Source organism: Eulemur rufifrons, chromosome 30 (assembly GCF_041146395.1).
Source record: "Eulemur rufifrons isolate Redbay chromosome 30, OSU_ERuf_1, whole genome shotgun sequence".
Taxonomy (NCBI): Eukaryota; Metazoa; Chordata; class Mammalia; order Primates; family Lemuridae; genus Eulemur; species Eulemur rufifrons.
In genome coordinates, this window is record NC_091012.1 from 21,483,720 (window position 1) to 21,497,445 (window position 13,726).

The 13,726-nt window shown below is 46.2% G+C and overlaps 1 protein-coding gene across 2 annotated transcripts in view; it reads right to left on the bottom strand.

Annotated features, from left to right (window-relative positions):
* NSDHL (NAD(P) dependent steroid dehydrogenase-like) overlaps nt 1-13,726 on the bottom strand; it is a 29,062-nt gene that overhangs the window by 10,379 nt on the left and 4,957 nt on the right. For both annotated transcript variants that reach the window (XM_069463068.1, XM_069463067.1), the window contains exons 2-3: nt 9,021-9,135; nt 4,951-5,109 (exon numbers count right to left, since the gene is read on the bottom strand). In XM_069463068.1, the coding sequence (XP_069319169.1) occupies nt 4,951-5,109; nt 9,021-9,092 (231 nt within the window). In that variant the 5' untranslated portion in view covers nt 9,093-9,135. The remainder of the gene's footprint in view (nt 1-4,950; nt 5,110-9,020; nt 9,136-13,726) is intronic.

A 13,726-nucleotide genomic window follows, 5' to 3' on the forward strand; every position in this document is an offset into this window, starting at 1 on the left:
CATAGAAACCAAGTTGTCTCTTTAATCACCCCTTCCCCATTAACCAGTCCCCGATCAAAAGGGGTCTGGGGCACAAGAAGCCTGTGCGATCCAGACAGCAGCAACACCGCTCTGGGTGTTCGGGGCACCTGGGGGTAAAACACCTGGGGAAGGTGAGCGCATAGACAGAAATTATGAATGCTATGAAAGCGTTCCACACCATTAAAGACAGTGTAAACAGCCAACACACCAGCATATTCCTTCCTGGGAAACTAGACATGATACGGCAACCTGAAAGGGATCGTCCAATAGGTCTAACTTACTGCTAAAAGGAACCAGAGCTCCTGCGGGAAATGGCTGATTGCAGATCTGGGGCAGAAAATACACAGGATGAGCCAGGAATACCTTGTGGTACCCAAAAGTCAGGAAGCCAGCCAAGACTACCAAGGTCACATGAAAAGGACTCAAGGGCCAACCTGAAAAGGCTCCCACTGGCCAAAGAAGGACAAGACAGTTTGATTACCAGTAAGAAAAATAAAGGGAAAGAATCAAGCATTTAATCTGCACAAGGTACAAAGATTTGAGCCACTAAATGAGGAGGAAATGATAGCATGTCACCATTTTGCCAAACCTTAAGTAAACAGAATATGCTTTGTGGTGGTCACCAAAAGAAAGACAACCGTGAATTATGTGCTTAGATTCACTAACTAATATTTTGCCACAAAGTCCTCTCTCTACATACACAGAGACATGATTTTTTCTGAAACCATTTGAGAGGAAGTTGCAGACATTGTGCTGCTTTGCCTCCAACCTCTTCACCAGGCATCTCCTACATAACCACAAAACAATGACCACACTCAAGAAATTCGACAGATGTGACATTCTTATCAAGTAATTAGTCTATATTCAAATATCTGCAATTATCCCAACGATGTCTTTTATAGCCATTTTTATTTTTGGTTCCAAGACACAATCATGGATCACACACAATATCTAGTGCTCATGTCTCTTCCATCTCTTTTAATCTGGAACAATTCCCCATCTTTTCTTTTTTGTCTTTTATAACTGCCATTTTTTTCAAGGCTTCAGGTCGGTTATTTTATAGACTGTCCCTCAATTTGGATTAGTCTGTTTACTCACTACTAGATTCAGGCTTAATAGTTTTGGCAGGAATGCTGCACTGGGGGTTAGAAGGTATCCTTCTCAGGGCATTACCCTAAGAGGCACGCGTTTGTCCCGCTGCTGGTGATGTTAAATTGGATCACTTGGTGAAGGTGATGGCTGCCAGATTCTAGCCATCAAACAGGTACCTTTTTCCTGTTGTAATTAATAAGTAATCTGCAGGGTGATAATTCTACAGATCAATTTCAGCATTCATTGATGGTCCTTGCCTGGAACACTAACAATGCACTAGTTTCAAAATGGTGACATTCTAATTATAGCATGGCTTTTACATCTATTAGCTGACATTCCTCTGTAAAGTACAGCTGCTGCTTCTTCTGACACCAATTTTTCTTTTCAGTATTTCCATGGTCCCATGTATTCTTTTATTCAATGCATTACAACCTACTATTGTTATCCCTTTTGAGGTTCCAAATGTCCTAAATTTGACCAGTGGAGGCTCTTCCCTTGGCTCCTGTGTTCTTTTGACATGTCATCATTAATTTGGTCCTAAGAAAATGCTCCAGGCTCATTTTGTATCACCCTTGCCCCAGAGTGCTAGAATAGGCTATTTTCCCAAGGAGCCCTAGTTCCTTTAATGGGAAATGCTAGTAGAAACCAAAGTCTGGGCACTAGGCACGCTTATTACTATTGGGGTACCAGCCCATGTTGCCCCAGAGGTAAAAACTGATCCAAATTCAGATCAAGTCTTTAGTCCAACAGAATATAATAAAGCCACAGATATGACTTTAAATTTCGTAGTAACTACATTAAAAAGTAAGAAGAAACAGGTAAAATTAGAATAACTTTAATATATTTTATTTAATGTATCTAAAGTATCATTTCAACATATAATCAATATAAAATTATTAACGAAATATTTACATGCTTTCTTTCTGCACTCAGTCTTTGGAATCTGATGTAGGAGGGAGTGAGGCCATACAAGTCTTAGGGGCACACCACTCGGGGCCTCGTGGGTGATTATACAGGCCCCTGCTGTTTGCTCTACACAGGACCGGACACCAAGGGAGGCTTCTATACAAGGAGCAGCGTGGTCTGATTTATGCGTCAGAAGGGCCCCTCTAACATCTAGGTGAGAGGTGATGGTGGCTTGGACCTGAGTAGCAGCAATGGAAGAAGTGAGAAGTTGCTGGATTAGGGACCTATTTTGAGAGTGGAGTCAACAAGACTTGCTGGTGGATGGGATGGAGAGTACGGGAGAGAAAGGAATCAGGGATGAATCTAAGACTTTTGGCCAATGCAACTGGAAGGACAGAGTGGGTTGTTTATGGAGATGGAAAAGACTTTAGCAGGAGTAGGTTTGCTGTGGTGGGGGAACGACTTGCGGCAGGAAACCAGGAGCTCAGTTTGGGACATGGCAAGCTTGAAATGTCTGCAGGTATCCAAATAGGGCCATCCAGCAGGCAGCTGATATATATAAGGCCAAGGAGCTATGGGTTGGAGATATGACACCGGGAGCTTGTCAGCTTCTAGACAGTGATTGATCCATGAGATACTCGAAGCCTGTGGCCATGAAAAAGGCAAGAGGCAGCAGGCTCGTGTGCTCCTCCCCAGCCCTGTTCAGCCGCCCAGAGATGCACAGGGAAGAGAGGTCCTGATTTAACCAGGGCTGGGGTCACAATGTGACATACAACGTGATGGGGACTTCTTTGTGTTACCTGGGCCAGGGTCTAGTCCCCACTGATCCCAGCAAATACCTGTCTAGGCATTGCTGTAGAGGAGTTTTGTAGCTGTGGTTGGCATGTTCAATCAGCCGGTTTAAAGTAAGGAGATCACCCTTGATAATCTGGATGGGCTGTATCCAATCAGTTGCAAGGCCTTAAGAGCGAAACTGAGGTTTCTGTAAGGAGAAGTTCTAGGACTGCAGTGTCCACTCCTGCCTGAGTTTCTGGTCTGCCCTACAAATTTCAGACTTGCCGAGCCCGCCTCCATGATCATGTTAACCAATTGCTTGAATTAAATCGCAGTTTCTCTCTTGTTCTCCCTCTCTCCCTGTCTCTCTGCTCCCTCCTCCATATACTCCTCTACTGGCTGTTCCTCTAGAGAACCCTGAAGGATACATACAACAGAAGATAAAGGGCAAGGGGTGACGACCGTACAAGACAGCAAGTGGCCCCCAGAAGCAAAGGCAGTGAGGCACGAATGGGGCCACCGAGAGTAGGTGTGGCTGGGTGTCTGGGTGGGGCAGAGAACTGGCACAGCGCAGGCACTAGAGGGCGTGAGCTGGAAAGACAGGAGGTGGCGCTCAGAGTGGAATGCCTGCAATTAAGACAGAGGAGAAGACACATTTACTGGTGATGGCAAGGTGCAGGTCTAGGGAATGACAACGGAGGACAGGACAAGGTCATTGGGTGAGAGGCAGCCAGGGCTGAGAGGGGCAAGGGTGTACGTAGGGTCATCTGTGTGAATGCTGTTGACGAGGCTGACATTGGCCAGGAGATGAATCACTGAGGAACGAAGTACAGTCAGTCACCCAGGAGAGGGAGCAAGTGGCTGTGGATGGCTGCCACGAGGAAGGCTGCTGGGGTTTGTGCACTCTGATGGTATCATCTTCAACGTTGGACAGGGCTTAGGGCAGAGTACGGGAGAATGCTCTGGGGGTAGCAATGACGAGCAAGGAAGATGTCTACGCCATCTCCAGCCCCACAGGTGTGAGCGGTGTGAGAAAGGAAACAGCTAGAGAAATAATGGCCTTAAAACTTGAACCACAAAAACAAGACCAAAAACTGTACAGCAAATGGCACCAAAGGCAAGAGTAAGAGCCCAGCGACAGGCTGAGGGGAACCATCTGCAATACGTGCAAACATGCAAAATGCTGGCATTCCAGATAGGTCAATAAGGAAAACAAGGTAACCCCAAAGATAAATGGGCAAAGGACGCATGCAAGCAAGTCACACAGGAGGAAACCTGAATACCCACCAGGAAGGGCACAGTGGCCAGTCATCTGGTCAGGGAGGACACATGACTCCGATCATCACTGAGGTACCATTTCATACTCTTCAGAATGGCAACACCAAAAAGTCTAATTATGCCCAGCGTTGGCAAGGATGGGGAGCCATGGGGATTCTACCACACTGCTCATGTGAATGCAAAACTCACACGGCGGCTTCGTCCAGCCGTTTGGCAAAACCTAATAAGATTCAAAATACTAACACCCTTGCAATATGGATGAAGCTTGAAAACATTAGGTTGAGTGAAGAAGCCAGTCACAGAAGTCCAATCCACAGAGACAGAAAGCAGATCACTGGTTGCCAGGGGCTGGGAAGGGAGGAGAAGGAATGGGGCCCCAAGGGGGGCAGGATTTCCTTCTGGTGGGGGATGAAAATGTTCTGGAATTAGATAGTGGGAGATGACTGCCCAACTTTATGGGTATAGTAGTAAAAACCACTGAATTACATACTTTAACATGTGAAATTTATGGTATATGAATTATATCTTAATAAAAACACCCTGTGGCCCAGCACTTGCTCTTTTGGGTGTCTACCCTGGAGCAGCAGTCGGAACACTACAGCTTTTTTGGTAAAGTTTGATTGGCACATGGCCATGCACATTCTTCATGCGTTGACCATGGCTGCTTTCACGGCAGAACTGGGAGTTGCAACAGAGACAACAGTTAGTCATTCTGAGTAGTAAGAATGTGGTGTGTGCTAAACTGTCCGGTAACTTTCAAATTTTTCAAAACAAAACAATTTTCTCGAACAACATATTGGCTGTCCTCTAAGCACAGGAAGTGCCATGGTTTCCCTCTGGGGACCTGTGTGAAATCAGCAAGGCTGCCTGGTCCATTACCTGTTGGCTGCAGAGGTCACCCAGAAAGAACTGTACCCGGGGATTATCAAACCCTTGCCGGATATCGAATACATTGACAGCATAGCCTCTTGCCAGCAACTGCTCCACCATGTGCTGCCCCAGGAATCCAGAGCCTCCGATCACTGTGCATTTCTTAGCCTGTGGAAAGAGGGAGGGTGGGGAGGACCGGAAGTTATAAGGAGCCCACTTACACATGCCGAGCCACTGCAATGGCAGATACATTTGTTTTGCTCGTAACTCTTCCAGAGCCAAGCTGGAAGCTTTATGTAATTCTGCTGTTCTATCACTAATGCAGCCTCCTCTCCTGGGATCAGTAAGGAGGGAAGAGAGAACAGATGATACTGAGATAGACATTGCTTGGATTTGATGACAAGAACCATGTTTTGTAGTGAAAGAAAATTAAACCACCGATGATCAAAACCGGACACTTGGAAAAAACAAACAAACAAAAAACCCAAAAGTGATACCTTCTTGGTCCCAATATTTGATCCCTGGGCACTTCTCTAAGGCCAAAAAAGGAAAAAGGGGGAAAAAAAAAACCCAGCCATTTGATAGTTTCCACTTAAAACATCAAGTGGAAACTATCAAATGCTTGCAGGACAAAGTCAGTCCCTTTTTCTCCCTGACTACAAAGGGGCTGTGGTCACCCATCCCCTTCCCGCCTCAGCCTAGCGATCTAAGACTGCCTTGATGGGATCACCCTGTAGGGCTGTAGCGAGGATGGGTGAGCTGCTCCTCACCGGGCCCGGGCTCTGCTTTCCTTCCTCTGAACTTCCAGGAAGTTGAAGAACCAGAGGAGAGCTATGTATGGTGTTTATACTTCAGCCTCCCCAGTGTGCACAGTTTCTTGAGTAATTCCCACGCTGGTACCTGGGATAGTGGAAAGCCAGAGTACCACACGCAGGCGCTTAAATATTCTGAGTCCAGCACGTCAATGCAAAATTGTGGCTGCTGCATGCTGAATAGGCTGGCCACAAATGTCCCCAAAGGAGGGCCTGTGATATCCCTCCTCCCTAGGGTCTTTCTAAAACTGCATCTGGGCTTCCTTAAGATGACAAACCCTCATTTTCTGTAGCTTGTGTACAGTAAATCTAAGTTGGGTAGGTAGAAACTAATTATTTTAAAGAAATTCTGGCCGGGCGCGGTGGCTCACGCCTGTAATCCTAGCACTCTGGGAGGCCGAGGCGGGTGGATCGCTCGAGGTCAGGAGTTCGAGACCAGCCTGAGCAAGAGCAAGACCCCGTCTCTACTAAAAATAGAAAGACATTATATGGACAACTAAAAATCTATATAGAAAAAATTAGCCGGGCATGGTGGCGCATGCCTGTAGTCCCAGCTACTCAGGAGGCTGAGGCAGGAGGATCGCTTAAGCTGAGGAGTCTGAGGTTGCTGTGAGCTAAGCTGACGCCACGGCACTCACTCTAGCCTGGGCAACAAAGTGAGACTCTGTCTCAACAAAAAAAAAAAAAAAAAAAAAAAAATTCTGTTCCTGATTAGAAAACAGACCTCCCTAGACTTATTCCTTAAACATTGACACAATTGAGCTGGGCAAGAAACTCAGGGATGCCAGCACCAGACACCTCCTACAGCTCTGAAATGGCCCTTGTGCTAGATTCCAGCAGGCCCATCTGGAGACAGCGCTATAACCTTGGCATCACTTGTTCACGCGTAATCCACTGACACAGTCGGCCCTGCCATTCTTCTGCCCCCTCAAACTAACTTTCCATCCTTTTCTATGCTTCGTTCTGGTTATTCCTATATACATGTAATCACACCATGGTAAATAATTAGCACCTTGGCTGAAATTGATAATATCTCCTCAGGTCATAGCCAAGTTAAAGGCAAAATTCCCATCAATCCCCTTTCTGGCAACCCCTTTCTTCTCCCCTCTTCCCCAGTCACCTGCACAGGCAACCTACGGTTATTTAGATTAACTCCAAGCTTCCCCGTTTTCCAACCTGCATTTTCTTGGTTTACTAAAAGTTTGTAAAAGAGGGTCAGAACGAGACACGTTTGACAGCATCCTGAAGGATTTCAGCTTGCCTCATTTATATTATCTGGCACCTCTAGTTACAGGTGTTTAGTCTAATTTTTTCAAAAAATAATTAACCTTGCCATTATTTCTAATGTAATTCCATTTCACGATTTTAAATGCGACTTATCAGTATTCTACACTTGGACAGGATGCCATGGATTCTTTTATTATACTGAAATGCTGCACCAACATTGCTTGGGATGAACGGGCCAACAGCAGTTCCATAGCGAGCTTTGTAGTGACGGGAATTAAACTAGCCTTTACCCCTGAGAAGTCTATGTGTGATGGGCTGATGTCTTTATTTTTTATTTTTATTTTTTTATGTTTTTGAGACAGAGTCTCATTCTGTTGCCTGGGCTAGAGTGCCATGGCGTCAGCCTAGCTCACAGCAACCTCAAATTCCCGGGCTTAAGCAATCCTTCTGCCTCAGCCTCCCGAGTAGCTGGGACTACAGGCACGAGCCACCATGCCCGGCTAATTTTTTCCATATATATTTTTAGTTGTCCAGCTAAGTTCTTTCTATTTCTTTCTTTCTTTCTTTTTTTTTTTTTTTTTAGTAGAGATGGGGTCTTGCTCTTGCTCAGGCTGGTCTCGAACTCCTGAGCTCAAACTATCCACCTGCCTCGGCCTCGCAGAGTACTAGGATTACAGGCATTAGCCACCGCACCCGGCCCGGCCCGGGTGATGTCTTTAATCACATCTATAATGCTATGCGGTTAGAGGAGATCATGTGAAACATCCATTTAACTTTTCATGGCCACAGTGGATGAGAAAGAGTACGTGCTAACAATTCAGAATAAAATTCCAGACTAGAAACAGCGGGTGGGACTCAAAAACAGGTTACCGAGGGGAGTTATAAAATCAATGTCTTAGAGATAGTGTTAAGAATAGGAAAGAGCCATCTACACAAACTAATTTAATTGCAATATAATCTTGACATAAGAGAATGGTCTAGGCCATTGTGTTTTTCCCAACCTTTCTTGTTTTGCTTTGTCATTAACACTGGGACTCTTTTTTCAGAGAGATCTTATGCAGAATATATAAGTTGAGACAAAAGTATTCTTTTTATTTTAGTAGTTTAAATTTAGAACTTTTACTTCCTATAAAGTCAATCAATTAGAAAAAAAGAAGTTATTTTGAAGAACACAAAAATTTGACACTAGAGGACAACGGCAGTTTGCAGTAACCATTGGAATCTAGACTTTTTTTTTCTGGTTGCTAAGTAGCAATAAAATCCTAATTTATCCACATAAGGGATTGCGGATGACAAGTGGCTCCAACCACAGATGCCCAGAGGAGGCTTTTCTCTGAGCTCTATACCAAAACCAGGGTGATCTGGTGGCCCAGAAGAACCTCTTGGCCTTGGAGATCTTTAATTTATTAACATTTGATATAAATACATTTCACCTTGGTGCGATTACTTTCTTGAAGTATAACATTCATTAAGAATGAATCAAGCCAAGCCTTTGCAGAACTATATGAAGTCTCTCCAGAAGGCCCGACAATGACTGGGCTCAACAATTCCTTCGAGTCTTTTCTGAGACTTATGACGCTAGAACTTAGGAGGCTTTGCAACTCCTGTTGCTGCCCTCTGGCAAAGCTTCTGCCCTTCTACCAGGAAGCCCAGTCTGGCCTACTGGAGGCCTCATGAAGGTAAACTGAGGTGTCCAGCTGACAGCCAACAGTTACTGCCAGATGTGTGAGTGCAGCTACAGGCATGAGCTCAGGGGAGACCAGCCCAGAACGCCCCCAGCTGGGCCAACCCCAAACCACAGAGTCGTGAGCTCTGAAACCACTGCATTCTGATGTTTGTTACACAGCAATAAGTGACTGATAAATGTTAAATAGAGCTATATATTAATATCTTATATAAAAAAACCCTACATTGAATGATTTAATAAATGTACAAATATAACTTTTGACTCACAGATAAAAATCAACAGCTTGCTGCTATGCACGTGTCAACTTCCCCCTTATCTGATTTTGATTAACCTTTCCCCATGTCAGTACTCACTTTGGGGAGGTCCTCGGTTACATGTGTCTGCACGTCCTGGCCTCTCATTGGCTCACCAACTGCTTGTTTCATTTTGATGCAGAATGTGGTTCTGTTTGCAGTCAAGTCTTCTTTTCTTAAAGATATATTTAGAGACAGACGTTAATGTTGCATAAGCCAAAATAGCTTTAGCTGTTAGTGTTCTGAGTGGATGCCATCCTCCCGTTGAGTTTTCACAAATAGCTGAGCCATGGCTATCACTGTGCAAGGAAGCGTGCAGCTAACATTCCTGTGATGTTTGCTATTCTCTTACAGATGGGCATTGGTGGGCCCACAACTCACCATACACTTGGATAGAGGCAGAATGGGAAGCCAGTTAAACCATGTCATCTTTTGCAGTATAGCTTTTTCCACGGCATGCACATGGTTCGATTATCCTCAAGTTCTCTCGTGGTGCACATTAGACTGCGCCAGTGCGCAGGCCTGGGAAGTCCTGGTTCCAGTCCTGGCCCTACTGTGAACTGTGTGAATCTGCTCCAGTCACTTCCCTCGGCTGCAGCACAGTTTCCCCATCAATGAGATGAGCTCGTGGGCGCATCCCCAGGATGTCAGGGCATAGGATGCTGGGGCGGGGGGTGGCCAGAGCATAATGGGAGATGGGGCTCTCCTGCTTGGAGAAGTTAAAGCCACCCTGACTATGTGTGGAAGAACCGAGTGTCTGGGGCCACCAGAACCCTTGGGAAGTGGTCAGAGTACGATGGGGACCCAGCAGTTCACAACCAGGAGGCAGTAGTGACAAAGTTTGACAATGCTACCAAACAGAGGAGTCCGGCTTTAGTGAGAGTCCCCTAGAGTGTGCTCCTCCCTTCAGCCACCTGCGGTGCTGAACTGCGGACACAAAGACGCCATTTGATTAGGACGCATTTGGCCTTGCACGTGTGTTTTCTTGGTAGTGGCCAATTTACTTAGTTACAGATCCCCTGGCACCTGGAGATGGCAAAAGCCGTGATGGGAAAAGAGTGTAACTTTGCTCGTGAAAGGCTAGATTCTGAGAACACTTCGGTGAGGAGGCAGCAGGCGGCAGGCAGCACCATGACTGCTCCCGTCCCAGCCCACATCTCTAGTTCTAGACCCCTCTCCACCTCTGACCAATGGACGCGATCACGTGTCCCTGTAGGGTGCTAATTCTGTGGGCGTGTTGAAGCCCAAAGTGGCCTTGAAATGGATGTTTGGACCCTCAATATCTGATGAGGCCATTTGGGGGAGCATTTTTCTGAACTCATAATGAAAGTTATTAGGACAGTACATTTTAAAACTTGACTTTTCGGGGCCCTTTTTAGAATGCACACGACGAATAAGCAAAGTTAACCTGTAGTTCTGTGCTTGTCCCAACCCTCCCTTGTCCCCACAGTCCCCTTCACGTTGACAGGGGCCCTGTCATCTGCTCACCCTACACAGATGTGGCTGAGGTTTGGCTCACTTGGTCCAATGTGTACCAGGACCAAAGTTGTTGGAGAACAAGGGTTTTCACGCCTCGCTCACTGCTGTATCTTGGGCGAGAAGCACACAGTGGGCACTCACATATCTGCCGGCCTCATGACTACTGTGGTGTTTCAGTGGGGCAGGTGGCTTTGTTATTGATTTGTCTGGTGGTGCTACAATCCCGAATATCCACTGCTAGCTTCTTACTCAATTTCCCCAGGTACTCAGACACACGAGCGAATGAGAAGGCAGACAGCACCCACGGGGCCAAGGAGCTCCCTCGCATCTGGCCTCTGACCCCTCTAAGGTCTTAATGCCCTCCTGGGGCAATGAAGGGACTCCAGGAGGGGCTTGCCAGGCTAACTGGGAGCCTCTGCTCACCCTCATCACCTGCCAAAACCACAAATCACACCACTCTTCAATGCAGTTGGCAATAAATTAGTGAACCCAGAGCCTACTGCCTGGGTTCAAGTCCCAGCTCTCGTCCTTACCAGCAGGGGGGCGTCGGGGGAGTTATTGAAAAGAACTGAGCCCGCAGCTCCTCATCTGTAAAATGAATGGCCTCATAAGCTCATGATGACGATTAAATAAAGTAAAAGGAGAAAAGGTGCGCAAAGCCCTCAGCACAGCGCCAAGCACCTCTTAACACCCCATTAAAGGCGGCTGATTTTATTATCATCGTAAACGTTACTTCCTCTGCAGGAGTCGCCCTTTCCATGCCTCCTCTGTGGCCCTCTTTGGAATCCCTCTGCCACTTCAGACCTCTCCTGCTGTTCCTGCTGCCATGCCCTGTAAGCTGGGACAGGCAGGGGCTGGCCTGTCTGTCCTGGAAACGCTGCCCGGTTCTGCCTAAAGGCTAATTCCTGGACTTCTCGCAACAACCAGATACTGGCTAATGAGGAAGTTAATACAACCAAGGATTTGTTTTGTAAAGGGTACACTCAGCAGTAGTTCAGGGCAGGGTGTGAAGAGGAAATAACACAGAGGGAGACTCACAAGCCAACTATTCCCCTTCTTGCCTCATTCGGGGAACAGCATAGCGACTGGCCCCAAACACTTCCCTCGGCTCTTCTAAATAAACATCGGAGCTGAAGGACAGATTTAAGCACTTCCACAACCTCAGTCTTTGCATGAGAAGTAGGAAAAGAAATGGACCAGTGGAGGGGCTGTTCAGGGTGTCTAAGGATGACAAAAATCCTTCTGAGGCCCTTTAATGATGGGAGGAAAATAAGTGGCTTTTTTTGCTTAAGATCTCTGTGGCAGTCACAGGGTGGGAACGCTCTTGGCACCTTGGTGGCTGGGCTGGTCCGTAGGTTAACACTCAGGACACCGGAGCACTTGTTTCAAAAGAATCAGGTGACAGTCATCTCTAGTGAATGGACCCCTCTGCACAGGGATGGTCCTCGGGAGGGGTCAGGAGTGTTCTCTGCCAATGAAGGGGCACAGGGCTCTAAAGAAACACCACGGCCTCCTCCTTGACAAGTGAAGACAGTTCTGGACTGTTGTAGTCAGGTGAATGGTGGTCCCCCAAAAGGTCTGTCCACGGCCTAATCCCTGGAACCTGTGAATATGCCCTTATATGTAAAAAGAGTCTCTGCAGATGTAATGAAGTTAAGGATCTCAACATGGGGAGATTACCTTGGTGGGCTCTAAATCCAACGACAAGTGTTCTTATAAGAGACATACAGAGGAGAGATACAGGGAGAAGAGGAGGAGGCCACGTGAAGTCAAAGGCAGGGATTGGAGTGATGCAGCCACAAGCCAAGGAACATCTGGAGCCACCAGAAGCTACGAGAGGCAGGAAGGATCCTCCCCTAGGGCCTCTGGAGGGAATGTGGTCCTGCTAAAACCTCGATCTCAGACTTCTAGCCTCCAGAACTGTGAGAGAGTGAATTTTTGTTGTTTTAAGTAACCCAGTTTGTGGTCAATTGCTACAGTAGACCCAGGACACTCATAGAAGTATTGTTTATAGCTCTGAAATCCACACAGCACAGCTGCCAATCCCATAGGTCCCCGTACTACTAGCAAAAGCAAGAAGCTTCAGTGCCTATACTGCTCCTTGCTTGCTACAGGAGGATGCCAGAGGTGAAAGAAGAAACACGTCCTGCCCTGATGGGACTGTACTGTTCAAACAATGATCACACAATTCTTAGCAAACCAGCCTACTGTCAAAACAAAACCTACTTTACCTCAAATTATGCACCAATTCTTTTAAAGTTTGTAAATATTATAAGTCAGATAAGAATTTTGGTGACAGCCTAGTTGTCTCTAGAGAGTGGGGTACCCAGGACTAGCCTAGAGAATGAGCCAAATTCCACCGGCAACCCTCCTCCCCTGCCTGCCCACCTACATCAAACGTGTGATATACACTCAGGTTAAAATGATCAAGAATAGCTCTGATTGAACAGACATTTCTCCGAAGAAGATTTACTTTACAGAAGGCCAAGAAGCATATGAAAAGATGCTCAACATCACTAATCATTAGGGAAATGCAAATCAAAACCACAATATCACCTCATACACATTATTAGGATGGCTAGCATCAAAAGCCAGAAAACGGAAAGTAACAAGTGCTGGAGGGGATATGGGGAAATTAGAACCCTCATGTACTGTTGATAGGAATATAAAATGGCACAGCTGCCATGGAAAACACTATGGCAGTTCCTCAGAAATTAAAACAGATTACCAGATGATCTAGCAATTTCCATTCTGGGTATACATCCCCCAAAACTGAAAGCAGGAACTTGAACAGATTGTTGTACATCCACGTTCATACAGCATTATTCATGAAAGGTGGTCTTACTAATAGCCTATGTACAAGGGTTAATAAACTACCAAACAGAAAGTAAGAGAAATAAACTCACAACACAACTACCCTTTGTTTAATTAAAACACTGTGGCCTAACTTGTTATGTCTGAGTTCTTTCTCAGCCTTGAAAAAGTTCCTGAGCGGATGGTAGGAGTGCGAGCTTCCCCCGCTTCCTCAACAAGGAGAGACGGCACTGGATGCCTCCCGCTATCAAGAAGAAAGAAGAAACTCAGTCTGCTACCAATCTGCTACATGAGAGACAGAAAAGGCCAACACAGCAGCTTCACAGCCGCTTTTGTTATCAGTCTCCTGAGGCAGAGAAAAAAAAGCCATTTCTACCCTTTAAAAGGACCAAGCAGTTTTCCTCGTGGTCCGACATTTTTTTCCTCCCTCTGTGTGTTGTGGGCACACTCTCACTCTCTCTCTCCCCCCTCTT